At 42.2% G+C, this 23,687-nt stretch overlaps 1 protein-coding gene across 2 annotated transcripts in view; it reads right to left on the minus strand.

Moving 5' to 3' along the window:
- Positions 1–23,687, minus strand: part of LOC144807767 (interleukin-12 receptor subunit beta-2-like) — a 762,710-nt gene that overhangs the window by 278,445 nt on the left and 460,578 nt on the right. For both annotated transcript variants that reach the window (XM_078673425.1, XM_078673424.1), the window contains exon 11: positions 4,084–4,185. In XM_078673425.1, coding sequence (XP_078529551.1) covers positions 4,084–4,185 — 102 coding nt within the window. The remainder of the gene's footprint in view (positions 1–4,083; positions 4,186–23,687) is intronic.

Genomic DNA, 23,687 nt, shown 5'->3' on the forward strand with positions numbered 1-23,687 from the left:
CCTGGCAGTCCTGCGGGGCCAGGTTGTTGCTCCTCATCTGATAAACGTAGAGAATCAGCATCAGAGAGTTCACGTTCCGGGGGGATGGGAGACTGGCTCTGCTGTTTGGTGGTGTTTTTGCCAGCTGTTGATTGTGAATCTCCTGTTGACCAGAGGTTAGATTGTCAGTTAAGTACACTCCAAAACCTTGGTGACCCCGTTTTGGAGGTTTTAGTTGATATGCCAAACTTTGTACATTGCAATCACTGGGTATTGGTAAGAGATTATCAGCATCATGACATTATGTAGAGGTACATACATTCCTTGTTATTAGTATGACATGTAAATACCAACCATTTGACATGTACAGATAGTGTGTTCACAGCGACATGCCATCATCTACCAACTTGGTGCACATCCACTTTGGTTTATGCTGGGATATAGTAGACTATTCTGAGAATCTGTTTCAGCTATGCCAAAACTTCCTAATTTCAGTTGGTCATTTTAGTTTGAAATCATGTGGTTTTGTTTGTTTGATAGATTGTCCATGCATGTGTTGTTTCATATGAGCCTTCATGCTTTGAAACAAAGGAACTTACACATTGCATTGTGTGCTTTGCATGATTGGACCTGAATTTAATTGCATGGGACTTTGTGATTCAAAGTGTGATTTATGTGACATTTACATGGACTTAGCTGTGTGTGCACTAGATGTGACATATGGATCTGTACAGAGTTGGCTAACAAGTGAGAGATGAGGTAGTCATATGGCTCAATGCACTTTAAAAAGGATGACAGGCTGCATGCGCTTACTACCTACCTGTTAGGTGGCACTGTGGAGAGAGATGGCTGCCACATGGCTGTGGGATGGGAGAGTGTTCCATCCTGTTCAGGGGTGAGGCAAATAAGCATGAGATGGCTGTCTACCTGCAAGGTGAAGCATAGCAATGAAATGGCTGACACATGGCTGTTGGGTGGGGTGAGTGTTCCATCCTGCTCAGCTATGAGACAGGGGTACCTGATGGGAGTTGTAGTGCTGGCTGCCTGTCCACCCCGCCCCTCCTTGTTAAGAAGGCTACCTCCCTGTGATGTGGAACAGAGGAAGGTAATAGGTTACACATGGCTCTTGGGTGGGGGGAGTGTTCCATCCTGATTAGCTGGGAGGCAATGGGGCCTGGTGGGTGTAGTAGTGATGGTTGCCTGTCCACACACACACCCCTCCCTGTTGAGATGGCTACCTCCCTGTAAAGTGGGCCAGAGTAAGGTATTAGGTTACACATGGCTCTTGGGTGGGGGAGTGTTCCATCCTGCTCAGATGTGAGGCAAAGGGGACTGGTGGGAGTTGTAGTGCTTGCTGCCTGTCCACCCCTCCCTGTTGAGAAGGCTACCTACCTGTAGGCTGAAGCATAGTAATGAATGGCTGCCACATGGATCTGTTGGAGGGATATTCTATCCTGTTCAGGGGTGATGTAAGTGAGCATGCGATGCCTACCTACCTGTAAGGTGAAGCAGAGCAATGAAATCAGCTGACACATGGCTCTTGGGCAGGGGGGTGTTCCATCCTGCTCAGCTGTGAGACAAGGGGGCTTGGAGGGAGTAGTAGCGCTGGCTACCTGTCCACACCCACCCGATCCCCCCTGTTGAGATGGCTACCTACCTGTAAGGGAAGTAGAGCAATGAAATGGCTGCCACATGGTTCTGGGTGGGGAGAGTGTTCCATCCTTCTCAGCTGTGAGACAAGGGTGCCTGATGGGAGTTGTAGTGCTGGCTGCCTGTCCACTCCTCCCCCCCTGAAATGGCTGCCTCATGGTTCTATGGAGGGGAGTGTTCCATCCTGTTCAGGGGTGATGCAAGTGAGCATGAGATGGCTACCTACCTGTAAGGCGAAGCAGAGCAATGAAATGGCTGACATATGGCTCTTGGGTGGAGGAAGTGTTCCATCCTGCTCAGCTGTGAGACAAGGGTGCCTGATGGGAGTTTTAGTGCTGGCCGTCCTGTACACATACTCCCATGGAGATATTGCTAGCTACCTTTGAGGTGAATCAGAGGAAGGAAATGGTAGATATGTAAGACGTGTTGGGAAGAGTGTGTTGTGCATTTAGGTCTATAAAATGTAGCTTTATATTTGTGCAGGACAGTACATGGCAGTGTGATGGGGATACATTTGTTGGTACTTACCAGCCTCCACTCCTCCAGCTATTCCTGTGAGACTCTCTGGATGCAGGATGGCAAGCATCTTCTCCTCCCTTTCAGTGAATGTTAGTGGTGGAATGGGAGGGCCACTGCCAGTCCTCTGAGCCGCCTCATGGTTCCTGTTAGCACGGTATTTCACCCTGGTCTTTGAGTCATGCCACCTCTTCTTGATGTCACGCAGTGAGCGCAGGATGGTCCCTACTGCATTGACTTTGTTGACTATCCTTTCCCACATTTGATTTTTTCTGTCTAGTGGGATCTGTTGGACCATGCTTCTAAACAAATGTCGTTCTACTCTAATTATTTCGTCTACCATCACTGACAACTCATTGTCTGTGAATGTAGGCATTTTTTCCTGTGAAATGGTGTGCGATGTGCAAATAATTGACAAGTGCAGGTAGGAAGTGGTGGTGGAGATGTGTGAGGTATGTATTGGAAGTGTTGGTATGGGGGTTGCGATGGTGTGATGAGTGATGATTTGCCTCTCCTTTGAGCTGTGGTGTATGGCCCTTCACTGCTGGAGTTGTGCAAAGGAAGATGGTCAGGCAAGAGGTTGGTTTTGTACTCAGCTATGTGGGTGTGTCAAAGTGAGCAATGCCTGTCTGATGTATTTTCCATGTAGACCAGAAATTGTATTTTTTAAATACCTTGGGGGTGTATCACTGAGGTGTGTCAGATGTGTTTGAGGGCAGTGGAGAGAACAGACACACTTGGAGGCCTTGTTTTGTAGTTGCATTCGACCACCATCCATCTTTTCATGCGACCGCAGCAGTCGTAACGCAATGATCGTTACGCCAGCTCTGCCATCTCATCATATTTTCACTTGCGCTTATTCGGCATGAGGATTAGGCTTTTTAATGCATTCCGCAGCTTTTCCACCTGCAGCGGTCAGAACTTATGTTTTTCCAGAAGTGGCGGACGGTTTCTTGTGAAATCCGACTGCCGCCGTCGGATTTTACATTCATTGAATCGTAATGTCACCGCCGGTTCTGCCGCAACATTCAGGCCTTTTTTTCCAGAAGCATGGCGGTCAGTGGGCTTTTCCATCTACCATTGTAATGACCCCCTATGTGACTGTGGTTGAACTTGTTCGCGTTATACAAAACTGTATAAATAAACTCCCAAAAACTTCTGACATCGATCCTCAAGATACATCCATTCTCATGGTCCACAGATTCATAGAAGGTGAAGAAGTCCACGTGCCTGTTCGGTACGCTTGTTTTCACACATAATGAATACCTTTAGACCTGAAGTCCACCTATTATATTAACCCTTTGTGGAATGTGGCTTCTTCAAAATTTTGTTTTTTCCTGCCCCACCTTTCTATTTTCCTACTTAATATTTGAACTTTGTGTTTTGATCCTTGGCTAAAATAGTCGAATTCCTAGAAGATTCTTTTGTCCTGGGCTCATTTCCAAACCTTTCAAATGATTTTAGATATTGACATGCTCCGCTTGGGCAAGTTTTCATTATATCTAAAAACATCTCATTAACCACTAAGAATCCAGAATCTTAAAACGTCTTTTTTGAAACAAATATTAACTCCACATCAGACTCAACAGGAACAGTAAACCTTGCAGAAGTAAATTTTTAACACTTAAATTTAAGAAAATGTAAGTAATGCTGCTATTTACATTTTCATCACTTTATGTTATAGTGACCAAATTATTTTGAAAAAAAGAAACGATTAGTTGGACTGATGCTTGTGGGAATTTGTCTGCCTTAGAACAAACCCAGAAAACAGGAATAAAAAACTGTAAATTTTATCTAGAAATTTACTAAACTAATTTGTAGCACCTCAAGAGGCGACTGTAAAGCTGTAAAAGAGGCTGTGATGGGACACATTTGTCTCATGTGTTTTTTTTTACTGACATACATAAAGTGCAGTAACGTTTTAAGTGCTCTACTTACTCAATTCTGTGGCAAAACCAACATCTTTACATGGTACACTCACTCCATTTGTGTAAACAGCATACAGAGAAATGTTTACTTGAATTCCAGCTCTAATGTTCTCTGAAAGATAAAATTATGCAAATATATGACTTTTGAAAAAACACAACCTAGAAATAGTCTTTGACAATCCAGCCATCTAAACGAACAGAAAAGTACATGCAACTCTATGCACAACTAATCTGGAGTCATGTGGTACTTTAAAACTAAAGTTTGCTTAATGATTTTTATAACAATATCTGCAGTATCTGTGTGTATTAGTTCCAACTGGTACAGGAGACAGAGCATTCCCATGAGCCAAGCCTTGTGTGCAGAACGTGATGACAGCATTTTAGGTATGCATGGGCTTGTGGAAAGGGTTACCGCCACTAACATGATTAGTCTTATCAGTAGGTTAGGTTTAGATGCATAGGGGGAAGATACTTTAATTTCTTCTCACACTACGTAAAATCATGTTCCTTGATGAAGGTGCAGGCCAACATTATCAATAAATCAATCAATCAGTAGATTTGTAGAGTGCTACTTGTAACCCGTCAGGGTATACAGGAGCTTTAATGTCAAATTCCTACCTTGGATGAGATTCTATTCCTTCCTATGTGGTATCTAAGGAGAAATTAATTATACTTCTAGAAATATTATTTGCTTGGCCTTGTCATTCAGTGCTTACACAATCCCAAATGCCTGCTCTATATAATTCTAATACTGCTGATATGATTATGTAGAAATTTAAGCTAGCTGGCCAAAAGAACAAGCAAACTGTATATTAAATTAAAGACTGCCATATTGTTTCCAATCCCAAGCCTTTTACCATCGGTTGAGTCCAAGTAGATTTATGATAAATATTCCCAAAGAAGGAATAAATGTATATTTTAGTCTCAAACATTTGGGGCTTGATACAGGGTTTGACAGGTGGCTCGCTGTTCATTAGGCTGGTGTAGGACAAAGTGGGAGTTTGTTTCTTAAAAATGAATAACTATTCACCCCCACCACAAGGGAGTTGTTCCCCTGTTGGTGGGAAAAAAAATCTGGGTGTAATTATTTAAATTTTTCTGATCACCAACAGGGTGGCGGTGATGGACATATAAAAGACATCAGACCGTCAGCCCTAAATAGGGTGGGCAGTGTGGTGTAATTACTTCAACAGCTGGCACTCTGTGAGGTAATCAGAGTAAGCTTTTCTTTGATGGGACCATTGAGGGCTCCACTGAATCTGACAGTCCACCCAACTCTAAATAGGGCAGGCAGACCAAGAGTTTGCCAGACAGGAGACACAGCCACATTTGTGATGGAGTACCCTGTCCACCAAACTCTAAATCAGGCCCTTGCTCTTTATCCTGAATGATGATACAGGAACCTTAATTCCACGGAACAAAGCCATTTTTATAGTGCTCATCTAACAGTACTTTCAGACCACACATTTCACAAGATCCTCCACAATACTGAAAATAAACTGAATTTGATGTTGTGAAACAACTACCCGAATTCAAGCCACACAAAATGAAAAGACTTTTTCTTTTCTTATCCTCCTCACTCCAGCATGTTCACGTCTGAAAACTCTCACAATTAATTGTATCTTAATGAATGTTGAACTGAGCATCATGTCCTTGGAATACATTTTTTAAAAAAGAGGTTCAGAAGCATAAGTTCAAGTCTGATCACTGATGTGAAATGGTATCCTTGAAGCTGGCTCGCAAAATGCCATGCAGGCACTGGCAGTGTCCAGGACAGAGTATGGTACTGCATTCATGATCAACCTTCCAGAAAACCAGCTCACTCTGACAAAAACAGCAGCATGCAAACCATCATTACTGGTCCAATGTCAGGCACTTAACATTTGATGGTTTTATCCCCTCTTAATCTTTTTACATTGACTCGCCTGGTAGTCCAAATATACACAAAATTAAGTGTATTACCTTCAAAGATATTGGCCCAGAAGCTGCTCAAGCACTCAGTTGCTGGCAGCAAGCTCTAGGAAACGTGCATTAAGAAGCAACAAACTTAAGGCAATCTCCCTGAGGAATGGCCCCTACAATCTGGAACTCACAACTTCTTCAGCTGCATCTAGCAGAGTCCCTATGATTTTGATGATACATCTCATATCAAGAAAAACCAAAGGTGGTGATGGACGGAGCGTTGACAATACAAACACTCACCCCCAGTCAACTGATCTGGGTTTAATCCATCACTGTTCTTTAGCTCACTCCGCCACCCCAGTTCAGACATGGTCATATGCAAATCAGTCTGACCCTGTGCCTCATGGGAACAGTCCAGCCCGAACTGCCAAGCCATGTCTTCCCTGGACCGGAATCAAGCTTCCCAGGACCGCATCTGGCATTACATCTCATATCAATCCTTCTCAATAAACACTTTATAGTTGAAATTTAGCTCAGATAAAATGCACCTCAACTAAACTGCACCCTCAACTATTCTCTCCAAGCACTTCTCAAAATCTTACATTGCCTTGTTCGCTCACCTATCTATTGTGTGAAACTGAGCACCCATCTCCAAATGGCTCAATATGCTGTGCTGGTGAATGTTGTAATACCAATACATTTATATGTATGCTTATATTAATTGTTCATGTAATACGCAGCCTGCAAAAATAAGATACTTCCAAGTGGTTAGGCATAAGATAAGCCACATTGTTACTAAACATGACACATTGTGACTGAGAATTCATTATAAGCAAAGACAGAGAAATAAATTAACATGCATCAAAAGGAAGAATGCAGTTGATACATGGTAGGAGTGGAAGAAAGCAATAATCTTCATAGAGGTGGGTAGTCATTTTTTACCTGAACTCCATCGGGAACTGGTTGTTGCATATATAACTGGACATATATAGCTGGGCAGAGAATCGTTGGTAATTCCTTTTTCTGCATCTGATTTGGGGTGCTCATTTGCTAAATTTAAATTGCAAGCCCAAGTGCATTGCTCAATTTTTATCTTCAGCTATTTGGGAGCTACAAAGTCAATGCATTTGTTATTAAGGAAGAAGATCCTGAATTTGTTTCTGTCCTTCACTGAGGGTCAGTGTAAGCGTTTGTGGTGTGCTACTCCTGGTTACAGTTTTTCAGGTCAAACATCAATCTCTTTGGTGCGTGCTGTGCCTTTTCTGGTATGTTGATAGTCTGTGATTCAAGAAATTACAATATTGATGAGTTGACCAAAGCCCGAGTACCCTCGGCATGAAGCTGAGAGTTTTTCAGTATCCCATATATTTCCCAAGGTCTGAACGACCGGTACACCTTCTTTCTGCCAATAGGATGGGTAGTGGACACAGGAAGTCAGTGTTTCTGAGTAGCAGATACTGGGGAGTAAATGCTGATTTTGGTGCTCACTGCTTAAAAATCGACATGCTCCAGTAGTTATTGGGCATTTCATTGAAGTTATATTTTCTCGAAATGTAACTGGTTGAGTTGGGATTCTCTGTGGTTAGGATGGAAGTGGTGAAATTGTGATTGAGAAAGATAAACACCTGAAGCTGACCAAGGTCCTGATTTAGATCTTGGCGGACAGGTTACTTCGTCACAACAGTGGCGGATATCCCGCCGCTGAAATATAAATCCCGTTATATCCTATGGAATGTATATTTCGACGGATGTGATATCCATCACTGTTGTGACGGAGTAACCCATCTTCCAAGATCTAAATCAGGCCAAAGTGTCTTTTCATCAAACAAAATGGATGATTCTCTTTTGAGGAGTAAAGGTATAGGGAGACTCTTTTTTCTTTAATCTGCTCCTATAACGTTTCCTGCTTTGATGTCTTCCAGTGCTGCATTAACATCAGTCTCTACCTAATCATCCTTGTATTGCAATAGTTTGCTGTTCTGCAGAATGTGTGGCTGAGGATTTGGTTGCACAGTATTGAGGATTCAAGAAGAGTCTGTCATATTATTATTTTGCTGTTGGTGATATTGTTTGAACCACAGAACGATACATTATACTATGGAATTAAATATATTACTGGGATTTGCTATTTTGCTAGCTCCATTGATGTTGTGTCTACTTTTGTCTTACTTTCAGCTCTTGATATTTCAGGGTTATCGCTGGTTTGTTAGGTTGGAGAAGGACTTTAGCTTTTTCCACCCAAAGTTCTGCCTTGTAGCTGAAAGCCGGAGAAGCAACAATTAGATCTGCCTTTTCTTTTGCTTCCGTTGCTCTGGAATCTAAGCACCAGGATACCCTTGGGGTGACAGCCGCGCTATATAAGTGAACCTTACATTACATTACATTACATTACAACAATGTATTTCCTAATTTTGCCTTACTTTTTTGGCTTTTCACCACAGTTGTGAAGCATCACGTTTCCCAAAAAATAACACTGATTTTGAGTGGTCTGTGGGCATGCTACGGCCATAAAATGGAGTGCATATACTCGTGGAGACTTTTAGAGTTCCATGATGCAGAAGACAACATTCTAGAGTAGATTGATCTGAGTCCCAGATAAACATTTAAAATTCCACTATAAGAAGATTTTTCTGCTGTGCATGTAATTTTTGCGGTCATACAAATTTCAAATCAGCACTTTGTTGCTTTTATTATTCAATGTAGACCAGCTATATATGTGTACCGTAGGAAAATGTAAAGTGTCGCAATATTTTATGGTATAAGTTTTGTACCTCATGTACGTCTGATGAATGTTATGAGAAGGTTTAAAGCATTGTCTGCCAAAAAGGTTTTCCAAAACTGCCTGGGGGAGAAGACCCCTAAATAACTGTTCTTGAGGATCAGCCTCACGTGCTACACTCACACAAAATCTCATTATCTTGCCAGTGCTGCCTTTGAGTCCAAGTCTGACCTTGGCTGCTATTGGAGATGTGCTTTTGCTGCTTCTGATCCAAATACTAGTAGACCATGCCTTGCCTGAAGAGAAGGAGAGACAGACTACACAGTGACAAACAATTAGCACATTCAACTGGAATGGTATGCTTAGGATCTATAGATCACATACATTCCTACAACATGACAACATTTAGGTAGTTAACATGTGGACCCAAACAATGAGCACCATCAACTTCACGAAGAATGACTCTCCCAAGTTTGCGCTCATGAGGTTAGTCCCACTGTTCTATACCTAGTGGATCTTTGCCATAATGTTCATATGCTACATATAAAGTCATCTAGTCTTTTGATAACAGTGGTATTGGAAAATAAAATTGTAAACATTCAGTTCAAGTTTAAGTTCAAGTTTATCATTTGTATAGCGCACTACTCACCCAGAGGGTCTCAAGGCGCTTGAGGGAGGGGGGTACTTTACTTATCGAAGATCCAAGTTTTTAGTTGTTTTCTGAAGGAGAGGAGGTGGGTGGGGAGGGAATTCCAGGTTTTGGTCGCTAAGTAGGAGAAGGATCTTCCCCCCATGGTGGATCTATGGATGCGTGGAATTGCGGCGAGGGCTTGATTGGATGATCGTAGTTGGCGGGTGGGGGTGTAAAAGGACAGGAGCTGTAGTGCCTCCTTGAGTCTTACAGTACATTGCACAAGAAGGAGATTTCTTTAGGAGGAACTACATGGTGTGCATAGTCTTCTATGTACCCCTCTGTAGAGAGATTGTGCAGTGGGGCTGCCAGTGGTAGATGATACTCATCGGAGGGTCAGCAGGAGAGGATCAAGGTGGCACATTGTGAATGTCATAGTAGACATTAAAATAAGTGCCACAACTCAATAAACTGCGTCCTGCACACACCATCTTTGACATGTGTAAGCTATGAATGCTATTGTGTCAGTAGGCCTTGGATCAATGGAGAGCTTTACCAATTTATCTGGGCTTGCCAAAGACTTGCATGGTTAGTATATATAGCAGTGCAAAGTTGTTTCTTATCATGTACGAACTCATCCAGTTTTATTAAATGTTGATCAGACTAGTTCGACATTCTTAATTCACCTCTTGTTTTCCTGCGATTTAACCTTGCTAATCCAGGCGAGTGAAGATGTAGTTAGAGAAACTGTGACGAACACAGGTCCTCAGAAGTAAATGAATGTCCGAAGGTTCTTTATATTTTAGCATCTTTTTTTCCTTCTGGTATTTTTTTAACAATTCTTTACATGAACTATCAATCCTTAACCTAGTTTAAAAATAGATATAGAAGGAAGCATCTGTTATGGATGCACCTTTCGTCAAGAAGCTGTAGTTCCGACATTTCCCAAATTTAGCAAAGAAACTGGAAATAAACGTTATCTGGACCACCATTGGTATATTTGTTGACAGTGGTCAATTAATGTCTTTCGAGGACATGTTTTGTACCAGCCTACCTATTCACAAGTCCTGATGCAGGACCCACATGTGCCTGCCTCGATGTAGCTGGCAACTCCCCTGCCTGTCTGGGCTGCAATTTCACATTTAAAATTCACCTTGATGAACCAGGTAAGACTATTAAGCCCAACACTTTAGCCCACCAGCATTTGTGCAACATGCCATGAAACCTAAGCCAGCTCTCCCTAATAATTTCTCTTTTTTCAATATTAATTGTCTCTCCGTCCCTAAACATCAGACAGATATTTTCGATCTCCTAGTGGACTTACAACCGGATGCCATCTTCCTAATGGAGACATGGCTCAACAGCTGCTCGGGGCCTGATGTGACCAGAGCTCTGCCTCCTAACTACACTATTGTTGGGAAGGAAAGAGAAGACAGGGTGGGTGGAGGGATCGCCATTATTTTTAAAAACACGTTCTGTTGCAAATTTGATGAATTATTGATTCCCGACTGTGAAGCTGCTGTTTTTAAACTTAATCTGACTCCGCATTTTACTCTCTGTGGGTTGTTGGTGTACCGCCCCCCAGACCCTGCTGGCTTATGGGCAACAAACTTCCCCGATCTTGTTACCCCTCTGCTGCTTCACTCTGCCAACTTTACAATTATAGGTGATCTTAACCTCCATCTGGAGGATTCTAATTGTAACATTGGCAGTACTCTTATTTCGGATGTATGACGTTACAACGCATGCTTTTACTACGCATGCTGTTACAACGCAGTTTTCCAACGCATACCATTACAACACAAAGCGCTTTGAGGTGCTGGATAGTGAATAGTTTAATTTACTATTCCAACTCCAGTCCCCGTGGACACTAGGGAAGGTGTTGGATAGTAAATTAAATCTATTCCCTATCCTAGAGCGCCCCCCAGCGCAATGCGTTGTAATGGTTTTCGTTGTAAAACCTGCGTTGTAATAGCAGTGCGTGGTAAAAGTTGCGTTGTAAAGGATGTTTCCCCTTATTTCCGATTTGGCAGCCATGAATATTTTACTCCATAATAGTGGGCCCACACACAAAGCAGGTCACCTTCTTGACCCCATTATTTCCAACTTATCCTGCTTACACAGCCCAGCAGCCATGCCGATGTGCTGGACTGATCACTTTCTAGTGGGTTTCAGTCTTGAAACCCCCCGTTTCGCACATGCGAATAGTAACACCACTGCCAAACCTTTTAGGAACTGGAAAAATCTTGACATCAACAAGTTTAACTCATTGCTGTCCACTAATGCTCCTACTTTCCATAACAATGTTGCCACAGATTTTGTAGCGCTTCAAGTTTGGATTCAGTCGGCCCTTGATACTTGCCTCCCTATTTCAGTCAGAAAGTTTAATAACCACCGCCCCCCGCCCCTGGTTCTCCGATGAATTAAAGAGGGGGAAAACCAAATGTAAAAACTTGGAGCATCGGTGGCGAAAGACCTATGCACCTGAAGCCAAACTCGCCTACCTCACTAGCAAACGGGCCTACCATTCCCACTGTAGGGCTGCACGTGCCAACTATGTTTCCACATCTATTACTCAGGCCAACAATTGTCCTAAAATCTTATTCAACATGGTCAAGGATCTATCTGCTCCTCAAAACAAAAGGAGAGTGAGGGAGAAAGACACTCTTGATCCCCCTAGAGAATATACTCAATAACAACAAAAGAGTGACCAGTTAAAACGCTATAAAAAAAACACAGATGTTTGTAAAAGGACCCTCACTCACCAACCTGGTTGATGACATGCTTCATCATAGGGTCCCCACCGGATCGTCCGAATGCCGTTCTGGTGTGCTGCGATGCCTGCAATTGCAGAGGAGCAGGTTTGTGTTTTGGACTGGTGAAGGTGATGTGATGTGATTTAAAAAGTAGCCAAATACTACCTTAGGAATTATTTATTGTGGGTGATTTGGTTACTGGTTAAAAACAAGTGGCAGATCTGGGCCAGCTGAGTAATGAGGCTGGGAGATCCGATTAGGAACAAAAGGTGAAAAAATTGGTCGACTTGTTTCTGCTTGTGTATTAATGCATGTTCTGCTAAGCTTTCATCAGGACCTTGTAACTAGTGAGACCATGGCGGTATACGCTCACTAAGGCGTACCCTAACCTCTAATCTTGTGCAATTGATAAAAACTCACGGTTTTACCACGAAAATCAGTCTCCAAGTGGTACTCAGACCGGTGAATAACTTGTGACAAATGAGAAAGTTACTTCATGGAACTCAGACAGGGGACCCCCCAGGAATTCTCCAAAAGTGCAGAGTCCCACTGAGTGCCTAGCCGTGCACGTCTGGATCCGAATATTTTTCATACGCTGATGATACCCAGATCCTCTTCTCTCTCTCAGCTGAAAAAATGTCCAAGCCCTCTGCACATAGATCTGGCCTCATTAAAGTCATGGCCTGGATGAACGCCAACTTTTTAAAACTCAATGGCAATAAAACAGAGGTCCTGATACTGGGCAAAGATAGAGGTCTCTGGGGCCCTCAACATTGGCCGCCAGAAATGGGTATGCTTCCACAACCCTCTACTCAGGTGCGCAACCTTGGTTTCATTGTTGACGACTCTCTCTCTATGTGGCAACAGGTTACCAAGGTTGCTGCTACCTGCTTTACCATTCTGAAATGGTTGAGGAAGATCGTGTGGATGCTCCCATCCCATGTCCAGCGCACCGTAATCCAAGCCCTGGTTACTTCTAGGCTGGATTACGGGAATATCCTCTACTTAGGTGTCAACAAAGAGGTAACACGTAAACTGTTACATCATATTCATTTGCTACCTGCTACAGGAGACTCTGTTCCCCCTGCTGCTATAGATTTTGATCACCTGTGTCTGGAAACGCCTAGGAGCAATGGTGTAACACTACACACACCTGCACCCATAATGTAGAAGAATGGGAATTCCACAGCTGAAGAAAAGTTTCTGCTCCCAACATCGGGCTGATCTTGTCCGGATCGTCGAATACTAGAAGTTGAACTGTGTCCACAGTCATGCATCATTTTCATACATGAGCTATGAAGTATATTCCATATTGTTAAGGTGCTGATGATGATGCATGAACGTGGAATACTTTGCTTCGGGGTGAATTGTATGTTTTTATTTCCTACATCGTAATTCTGGTCGCGGTAGCCATTCAAGATTTATTATTTCTATGTGATCCGGCCAGTGTGACGATATCCTAGTCTACTGTAATTTACATTTTCGGCTCACGTTGTTGTACTTTACTATTATCAGCGCTGCTCTATATGCCAAGTTTTGGTGCTGTTTATCTAACTGATGGATTTAGCTTCTTTTTATGAATGACAGCTGTTATTGGACGCTGCTATTAGGGATGCTTGCAAAAACAACAAGTCCACACCACTTGGAGTCAAGCTAGCCGGGCTGAAGAGAGGTGTTACCTCGAAACCGGTCCGGTCCTCGGATGCTTGATTCCGTTCTGGGAAGGACATGGCTTTTGTAGTTCGGACTGGACTGTTCCCATGGGGCAACAGGGTCAGAGCTGATTTGCATATCGCCATTGTCTAACCCAGGGTGGTGTGGAGTGCAAAAAAACGATGGATTTGGGCCCAGATCTTTTGACTGGGGGAGTGTGTGACATTGATCCACATTCAGTCCATCACTTGTTGTTTTTGCAATTGCCGCCCTAAGTGCGCTGGGGATGCCCAGACGTGGGTCCCAGGCACTCCACACCACTTGGAGTCAAGCTAGCCGGGCTGAAGAGAGGTGTTACCTCGAAACCGGTCCGGTCCTCGGATGCTTGATTCCGTTCTGGGAAGGACATGGCTTTTGTAGTTCGGACTGGACTGTTCCCATGGGGCAACAGGGTCAGAGCTGATTTGCATATCGCCATTGTCTAACCCAGGGTGGTGTGGAGTGCAAAAAAAACGATGGATTTGGGCCCAGATCTTTTGACTGGGGGAGTGTGTGACATTGATCCACATTCAGTCCATCACTTGTTGTTTTTGCAATTGCCGCCCTAAGTGCGCTGGGGATGCCCAGACGTGGGTCCCAGGCACTCCACACCACTTGGAGTCAAGCTAGCCGGGCTGAAGAGAGGTGTTACCTCGAAACCGGTCCGGTCCTCGGATGCTTGATTCCGTTCTGGGAAGGACATGGCTTTTGTAGTTCGGACTGGACTGTTCCCATGGGGCAACAGGGTCAGAGCTGATTTGCATATCGCCATTGTCTAACCCAGGGTGGTGTGGAGTGCAAAAAAACGATGGATTTGGGCCCAGATCTTTTGACTGGGGGAGTGTGTGACATTGATCCACATTCAGTCCATCACTTGTTGTTTTTGCTATTAGGGATGCAACATTATCCTGCTGTAATGTGCACTTGTTCACATTTTGCACCTTAGTACTATTATTGCTGCCATTGTCAAAGTCTTAGCTTGCATTCAACGACGATACATGGAAGTTTTACAGCACTTCTTGTTGGTTGGTTTGACCTTCCCGTTTTGCACTCTTGCACTTTAATATTGGAAATATCTGCTGTCTGTAAACCGAAGTCTCTGAATTTATAGGGTATGATATTTATCCGGTGCAACATGGACATTGCTTCTATTTATGATTTATAACTGTTGATGGATGCTGTTCTGAGAGAGATGATATCTTGTCCAGCTGTAATTTGCACTTCCTGTCCATGTCCACTTTAGTACTATTATTGCTGCTATTTTGAAAAGCCCTAGATTGCACTTGATAACGATGTATGAAAAATGAATAGCATATCATGCTGGTTGGATTGACCTTACCGTTTTGAATTTTTGCACTTTAGTAATTGAAATATGTTCTGTCTGTAAAATGAATCTTTTTTTAATTCATGGGATGTGTTACTCCTCCTTGTCAATAATAAAAGAAATATTTCAAAAAGTTGTACTGTGTCACTGTTATGTGTTGCATGCTACACCGTATGTTGGTAAAGCAGAGCGCACCCATCCTAGATGAAAAGGACTAAGACTCACCCAGGAATGAGGATGATGAAAATATGCCATCAGCTCCACTGCAAAAGGATGCAGGGAGACTATCATCAGGTAGGACCTCATCAGCTAGCAATTCTAATATTGATCTAACATCAATAAACGAGGAGGAGAATGTTTTTCCAAGATGTGTATTGTCACAAAAAGTTCCAGCACCTCCCTTGATTACACAATCTTTTCTCCTCAGTATCTCCAACACACCCAAAGTATAATCCTTATGATCACAATTCTAATCCTAGCACCTAACCATCCCAAACACACTTCAACACTAATCCCTAATGTTAGAATATCGCACATGCTCCAACACAACCCTACGTTTTTTGCTTGTGCTACTCATCTTTATAGGGTTGGTCTTAAATGCTACAGGGAGAACTAGCCACGTAGGGTTTGTTGGCTGAGTGCTTCCTTAACTGCAATAGGAACTTCTGCAAAGAAACAGATAAGGAGTATTTTGCCACTGCGGATGTGGAAGAGCTGCCTCAGGCATCTGTAATGTCAACTCTTGGTACTCCACAAGCCGGGGCTTTGCCTCAGGCTATGCGTTGATGGGGAGACGCCTCTCATATACTGCTCAACTCTTTTCTGCACATTATACAAAGTTTACTTCTTACTTAAGGGTCGGCTTTTTTCTAGTCATGCACCTGAGGGACCTACCATAGGGCCTCTATCTGCCCTTGAGCAACACTGAGAAAGACCTGCCGCTCTTTCTCCAAGGTGATGAAATTGAAGAAATTCTGGTTAATGCTTTGCTAGCAAGGAGGCTTACTACCAGAATATCAGCATTTAAATGTCAACCTGCCAAAATACCATGGCATAATCTCGACTAACAGAATATCATGGAGGTACAATATATAGGTAAATGTGGGTTTACTGTACTTATACCCACATGTATGCACCTTGACGATATGTATTTCGTCAAGGTATGTGTGGAGTCAAGAATAGTAAATCTATACTTACCTATATATATGTTTGTTCAAGACATTCTGGTAGTCAGAATATTTTGGGAGGTTGAAAGTTTTATCGTCGTTATTATGTGTTGACCTGTTGGGAGTTACAGTATATATGTGAGTGTGTGTGTGAGTGTGAGTGTGTGTGTGGGTGTGCGTGGGTGTGTGTGGGTGTGTGTGCGTGTGTGCTTGTGTGTGTGTGTGTGTGTGTGCGTGTGTGTGTGTGTGTGCGCGTGTGTGTGAGCACACATACAGTATTTTCTAGAGCATCTTCTGAGTCCTCCTTTGTCACTACAAGCAGAACATCTTCTGGCGGAATGTGCCAGAGAACTTGTGCCGATACATCAGTGGGTCAGTTAGAAAATGATGAGTTTATTGGCTTGTGCCATGTGCTGATGACATACATTGGTCATTGAAAGTCTTTAACAAGAATTACTCTGGGCTGGGTATGTTTCTTGTGCATCACGTACAAAGTCGGTGTAGAAATTAGAGAATGTTTTGAACATGTGAGCATCTCTTGTTATAAGTGTCTCTTATAATGGTGCATGGAGGTGTTTGACGTGTGTTGGTCAGGTGATGCCACGTCATGCCCTATTCCTAGTGACCTGACTTCCAAAGATGTGTGGCACTTCCCTGACCACATCATCAGCAAGCACTATGAGCTGCTCATGATTGAATTTAAAAATCCCACCGGCCCACCATAGCTGCTCCTAGATTTGATCTTACACTGTGATATCCAAGCAGCAGTGGGACTAGAAGGATTCTGGATGCCCTCATGTTTTTATTAAGTTGCCTCAATCCACCCCTTCCTACTTAGTCGGCTCATTTGTGGCACCTGCTTCGAAAATGCTTTCTTTGGCCCTTCTTATCAAAGATAAGGACATCTAGCATAATTTGCTGAGCTTGAGTTCACAATTTGATTGGGTATGTAATGTGGTATCAACTTCTAAAAGTAGATTGAGTCATGCCCTTGTATAGTATGCAAATTGAACAGAGACGTTTAAATGTTATTCTATGTGCCGCTGGTAAACAGAGAAACTCTGTAAAAGTCAGAGAATATGTGAATATTGTTTTTAAGTTCAGTCCAAGGGCTGTATATAGAGTTTGACGGACACAGTACTCCGCCACCAAAGTGGATTAGCAGCCTGTCCACCATACTCTTTGCCTACCCCCTAAATTCAGAGTAGGTGAATCGTCCTCTTTCTGCCAGTGGAGCCTCCTCTCGCTCCGCCAGTGGAAATCGTAGACCAACAACCCCACAGACATTGGGACATGGGTTTAAATACCTCAGACTGTCCACTCTATTTAGGGCAAACATTCAGAATTTTCCGGCACCATTCAGAAAAACCTAGTGGTCCCGATAAGGAAAAGATAAAGACAACCCCTACACACTAAGAGAAAACTCCCAGAGTGCCAGGGCCATTCGTTTTTGTTTTGCTTTGGGATTTTATTTTTGAAGAACATAGGAATCTGCTGAGCAGCCATATTAAAATCAAATCAAATCAAATAGAGCTTTATTTCGATATAAGATTTCATATCATAAAAGCTTACAATTAAAAATACATCAAAAACACAATACAGATTTCACTATGTATCACAAAAGGCCAGTATCATTACAATTTTGGATGAAGAAAGGGGAAATATTGATCATATTCATACACAAAAAATACAATAAATAGTTTAAAAACATTATTTAAGATTATACAATTCAAAGAGCCCTATGAGTTAAAACATTTTAAAAAAGATATATACAGTCAATTCATTGAATTTCTAAATTTCACTAGTAGTTTCAAATATTTAATTAGAGTAAAAATTATTTTCGGGGTTTCCATCCTTTGTAGTTTAAAAAACGCCTCTCTACAAGAACGGATCCCCCACTCTTTAAGAATTGGTCTTAACAAAATTTTTCTGGGAACCTGATAAAATTTACAGAATAAAGTACAGTGCAAGTTTGATTGGAGGGCCACGTCATCACAGGGACAGGGCAAGATTTGTCTCGACCAATCATTACAAGATGGAAATGTGATCAGTCGAAAAAAGGAACCCATTCTAAATCTGGATAAAAGCATTCTAGCGTAGCTATTAATATCACTGTTAAGATATGATTGTGGGCCCCTCTCAAGAGTTATATTTTGGTAGGCTAGTACGGACTTTTTTAGTTTCTCTGTCTTCCATCTTTTATTTTCTAGATGGTCCAAAACCATTTTACGTAGCCCCTTCCTTGATATTGATTCCATGGTAACAGGGTTCTTAAAAAACTCTGGATGACCAATGTCACTCATCATATTTTCAACTGTCGATAGCCACTTAACACGCTTAACGCCATCCAATGGTAAACAGTCGGATATGATGTTACGGTTAAAGGCAGTTTCAGTGGTCAGCCAGAGCTTATGCCATAGAAGGATGGGTTCCGTCATAATAATGTCTGAAATGTATGCAAGGACGAGTTCTATATGTATAAAATAGTTTGGGGTGGATTTTGGTACCCCCAAGAGGCACCGGAGAAAACGATTCTCAATCTGTTGAATACAAAGAACCGAATCGATTCCCCACACCCCTGAACCATAAATCGCCGTAGACACACATTTGGCTTTATAAATGACAATCAACTCTTTGACAGGTCTTCCACCAATTTTAATTGCAAAGTTCTGCAGGGCACCAATGGCCTTAGAGAAAGCTAAAATAGCTTGTTTCCAAGTGGATTTATGATGGAAACATATCCCCAAATACGGGAATTGATCTGTAATCTGTATTTTTTTGTTATCTATGAAGACAGGGCAGGGTATTATCTTTGTTCCCTGCCGACAAGACATAGAGTAAGTTTTACTAATGTTGACCTTCAGTCCCTTGTCCCTCATAAAAAGAGTGAACTTAGAGACTGCCCTCTGAAGGCCCAGTCTGGTCTGCGATAAAATTGCGGCATCATCCGCATATAAGAGGATGGGGACAGGGGAGCCTTGCACGACAGGGTAATCATAAGGAAAACTGTTAAGGTGATCACCAATTTTATCAATATAGAGTGAAAAGAGGAGGGGTGCCAAAATGCACCCCTGTCTTACCCCCCTCCTAATTGAAAATCTTGATGAGCACTCTCCCTGTTGTCCAAAGCGAACCCTCGCTCCAGCGTCTTTGTATAATTCTTTAATAAAATTTAAAATAGAAGGATCCAGATCGAGACTTTTAAGGGCAGCCCACAGTTGTTTGTGTTCAACACAATCAAATGCTGAACTTAAATCTATAAAGGTAATAAAAAGGTTCCCTTTTTTAGCTATGGTGTATTTGGAAATTAAAAGATGTAAATTAAGGCTCTGCTCAACCGTCCCCATACCTTGACGAGAACCATACTGAAAAATCGAGAGGATATCCAATTCCTCAATCCAATTTTGCATACGTTTTAAAATGATACGCCCCGCTACTTTCATTAAAGCATCAATCAATGAGATTGGACGGTAGCAGGACGGGTCGTGCCTGTCCCCTTTTTTAAAAATGGGGACCACCATAGCTTCTGACCAAGTTTGTATTAGACCATGGGTATTAGCACAGTTCATTACTAAAGCTAACAGGGGGGCCCAGAAATCTAAGTTACCTTTAAAAACATCTACTGGTATGGAGTCTGGACCCGGTGCCTTATTGGACGGGCTTTCTCTAATAGCCAGACTCACCTCTTCACATGAAAAAACAAGATCCAACGGAAAATTTTTCACGTGAGATTCGGAGATCGGAGGTCGTATAATGCCACCCTCAGGAGCAGTAAATAGTAGCTCCTGTCCATCATACAAATTTTTGAAGTGAGCGACCCAAGTATCCCCATCGATGGCAAGATCTATCATTTCCGGTTGGTTACCTCGCAAAAAAGGGGCATTTACTGCCTTCCAAAATGCCGTGGCATCTTTATTTCTTGAGGCAGAAATTAGAGTTTCCCAGGCCTTTTGTTTCAAGGCTTTTTCTCTGTTCTTAATAGCCTTGCGATAATTACATCTGGCCTGTCTAATAGCCTCTATAGAACGCGGGGTAGTATGTAGCGCCTTTTTTCACATTTTTTAAAGCAGCGGTACAATGTTTATCAAACCAACCTCTCTAATTATTAATTCCAGATTTAGGTTGCCGTGTCAATAGGGATTTAACGGTCTGCTGAATTTTATTAAACGAGTCTAATATTTTTTGCGGGTCTTCTAATGGAGATAGGCATATGTTGATTTCCGTACGTCTTTCAGATAGTAGATTTCTAAAAAATGTTTCAGGGATCACTTTATTCCATTTAATAGTATAGCCATTTGTCCGTCCCATGGAAATATGGGGTTGATAGGTAATGGTATTAATGATCGTTTGTGACCTCTCTATATGTTTCCCTATATTAAACATTAGAGCGTAATGGTCTCCATACACCTCGTCCAATATTTTCCATAAGGAGAGCCAATTGGCATGTGATTTAGAGAAAAGGGTAAAGTCAATCACAGAATTTGAGCCTCTTCCATGGAAAGTAGTTTGAAAAGGTAGTGACGGTGAGCATAATTCATTAACAAAATCTAAGTTAAAAAAGAAAAGAAAACTATTTAAACTATCCCCTGATTTTGAATGACTGAAATGATTCGGGGTTTCATCCATTATACTCTCTAGGCCAAAAAGTTCTTTTGGCCCATACTGGCAAATATTGCAATTAAAATCACCCAACCAGGCAATCATACGTTCCTTATTGGTACGTTCTTTCAAAGTGACAACTGCATGAGTTAGGTCATTTAAAACTTGATTTAAAGCTACAGGAACTAAATTATTATAAAAGTTTATTATTATGAGATTAAGGGAGTTACCCCATCCAATCATAACTATCTGATAGGAATCTTTTGGGATGTGTGTCAGGACAGTTAGTCCACTATTATTACTGAGATATATTGCCAGACCGCCCTTGTTTCTGCCATGATTTGTCGCCAAGGCCGGGGCGTTGAAGGTCTGGTACCCTAGTAAATGCACTGGGTTTAAAGCCCAGGTTTCTTGAAAACAGAGGATTGAATGAGTATTCACCATATCCACCCATGATTGTGATGCAATTTTAGTTGCTAGGCCGGCCACGTTCCAGCTGAGTATGGAATGTACTATATAAGCAGGGGTAGGAGTGGAGTAGTTAGAAAGGACCTCTTCATTTAACTGGCCACCAGGGATACATTTTTCAGGCAGGGATACAATATCAACAAGTTCTTCATTCCCACTGATACCCTCCATATCACTTGCCATATAAAAAATTCTGGTTCGCCACACAGAATCTCTACTGGTCGTTTTTCTTTGCTGGCTACCATGCCGTCTCTTTAGTTCTTTTTGGATATTCATCAAAGACAACAGACCTTTCTAATTGATACATGATCTAAGAAAAATTGTGCAACTCACGTCATACTCCATAAAAACAGGTTCTTGAGCCCTGAAGAAGTCTCATTTTTGAGACGAAACGCGTTGGCTAAAGGCTAAAAAAAGAAAAAGGAATAAACCTGCTGTGATTTGGAACATTTTTCTATTGTGTGAAAACTACATTAAAGAATTGAAAAATTACCGTGATCAAGTTCGGACCTGTTCATTTGAAGTGGATTAACTTTTGATTGAAGGACATTTATCATTATGAATGATACTTCCTGATGAGTGCCGATTCCATAGTTTGTGCACTTGCCATATAGTTAGTAGGAAAAATTAAGCACTTTCCGCTATCCAAAAGCATACAATTAGATATCGTTGATGAGGCATCGTGCGATGAACCCTCCCCCCCACCCCACTCAGCCTTAGTATCACTGAAAGTGGAAGTGATCTCCATGTCATGCAAATTCAGCGAACAAAGGTTGACGTCATTAGTAGTCCCACTATTCTCCGCTAAGGGAACACAGGTTTTCTCCCACATGTTGATATCTAACTCGGCGGGGCTACTTATTAATGGAGAAATGACAATAGGAAGGGCAGTTTTAATAGCTTCATCTGATGTAGCAGAAACACTCAAGCAATCCCGGGTGACCTCTATATCGGAAGTTAGAATATTCAGTCATTCATTGGACTCAAGCCCAGAGAATGGTTCATACAGGTTCTGTAAAAGGATGTTCCAGAACTCATTAGGGTTTACAGGGCGGCCAAAATTGGTATTCGGAGGAAAATATCTAGGGGGAAAATGACGTCCAAGAAAAGGGGAAAAATTTGTTGTATAATTAGCAGAAGAGGGAGGATGTAAGAGATGGTGTCCCAAATTTAAAGGATGTGAAGCACGGTGTACTACATTTAGGGAGTTAAAGTGTCGAAGATTTAGTGGTTGGTTGGGGGGAATTAACAGAGCTTCAGGATAAAAAATGCTTAAATTACGAGTAGAGACACCCCCCTCCGTTCTTCCTGGAAACCAATCACTAATGTGCGTGACCACTCTGTGATCCCTAAAGTTAACTATCACAACATCCCCCTCGATATCTTTGGGTCTAGGGCCCACCCACTTACAACGTCTAACGGAGATTATGTCTCCGTTTAGGTGTGGAGGAAGGGGCCTATTTTTACTCAGCCAAAAAATTACTTTGTTTTTAAGATTAGCGTTATGTACGATGTTTCCGTTTGGAGCGGTAGGAACTCCAGTAAGAACTATCACGAAATTGGCTGATTCTGGTGGTAAGTCCACTATATACCTAGAATTAAAATTTGCTCTCTGCTTTATTGTTGTAGCAGGCTTCGTGCTTAAAGCCTTTGTGGGAGGAAGCGTTTTTTGGGAGCCGGCATTACCTTCTCTTTATATAAAGCCTGTTCAACTGTGGGGGTGCTCGGTTTTATTTTATTTTTCAATACAGGGTTTTCTTTCTGTGGGATCTTTGGATTCGTCTTGTTAGAGGTCAACTGGTTATTTAATGTAGGCTGTATCTTAAGTTTACCAGTGTTGGGGTTTACAGTAAGGTTGGAGGCTGCCAATATGCAATCAATTTTTTCCCCCAACCTTTTGACTCTCTCCGTGAGTGGGAGCAAAAGGGATTTAAGGAGACGTTCAAGCATCTCCATGGTCTCTTTAGTCAAGAGAGTTTGTTCCCCTGGAATTGATGGTATTTGAAGCCCTTCTAAGGCATCCTTCACCGGTTGACCAGATGATTTATCGGTAGAGTCAGCCGGAGGGGGAATGACACGTGAGCTAATTTCCCCTTTTTTAGCCCCACCTTTTCTCCTTCTTTTCCTTGGTGGAGAAAAGTGTGCCCTCGGAAGTGTCTTAGAGTTAACTTTACTCATGCTGACAACAACTGATGGAAGTGTCTCTGCCAAAATGTCAGCATTAGGTAGTGGATTAGGGGAGGTTAAGTGGGATTGAGAAACAAGGTCCATGACAACCGGAGAATTTAAATCTATTAAACAACTAGGAGTAGCCGGTGGGCCATTTGCAGAACCAACATTAGTAATATCAATAGATA

The sequence above is a fragment of the Lissotriton helveticus genome, chromosome 1_2, assembly GCF_964261635.1.
Source record: "Lissotriton helveticus chromosome 1_2, aLisHel1.1, whole genome shotgun sequence".
Classification (NCBI taxonomy): Eukaryota; Metazoa; Chordata; class Amphibia; order Caudata; family Salamandridae; genus Lissotriton; species Lissotriton helveticus.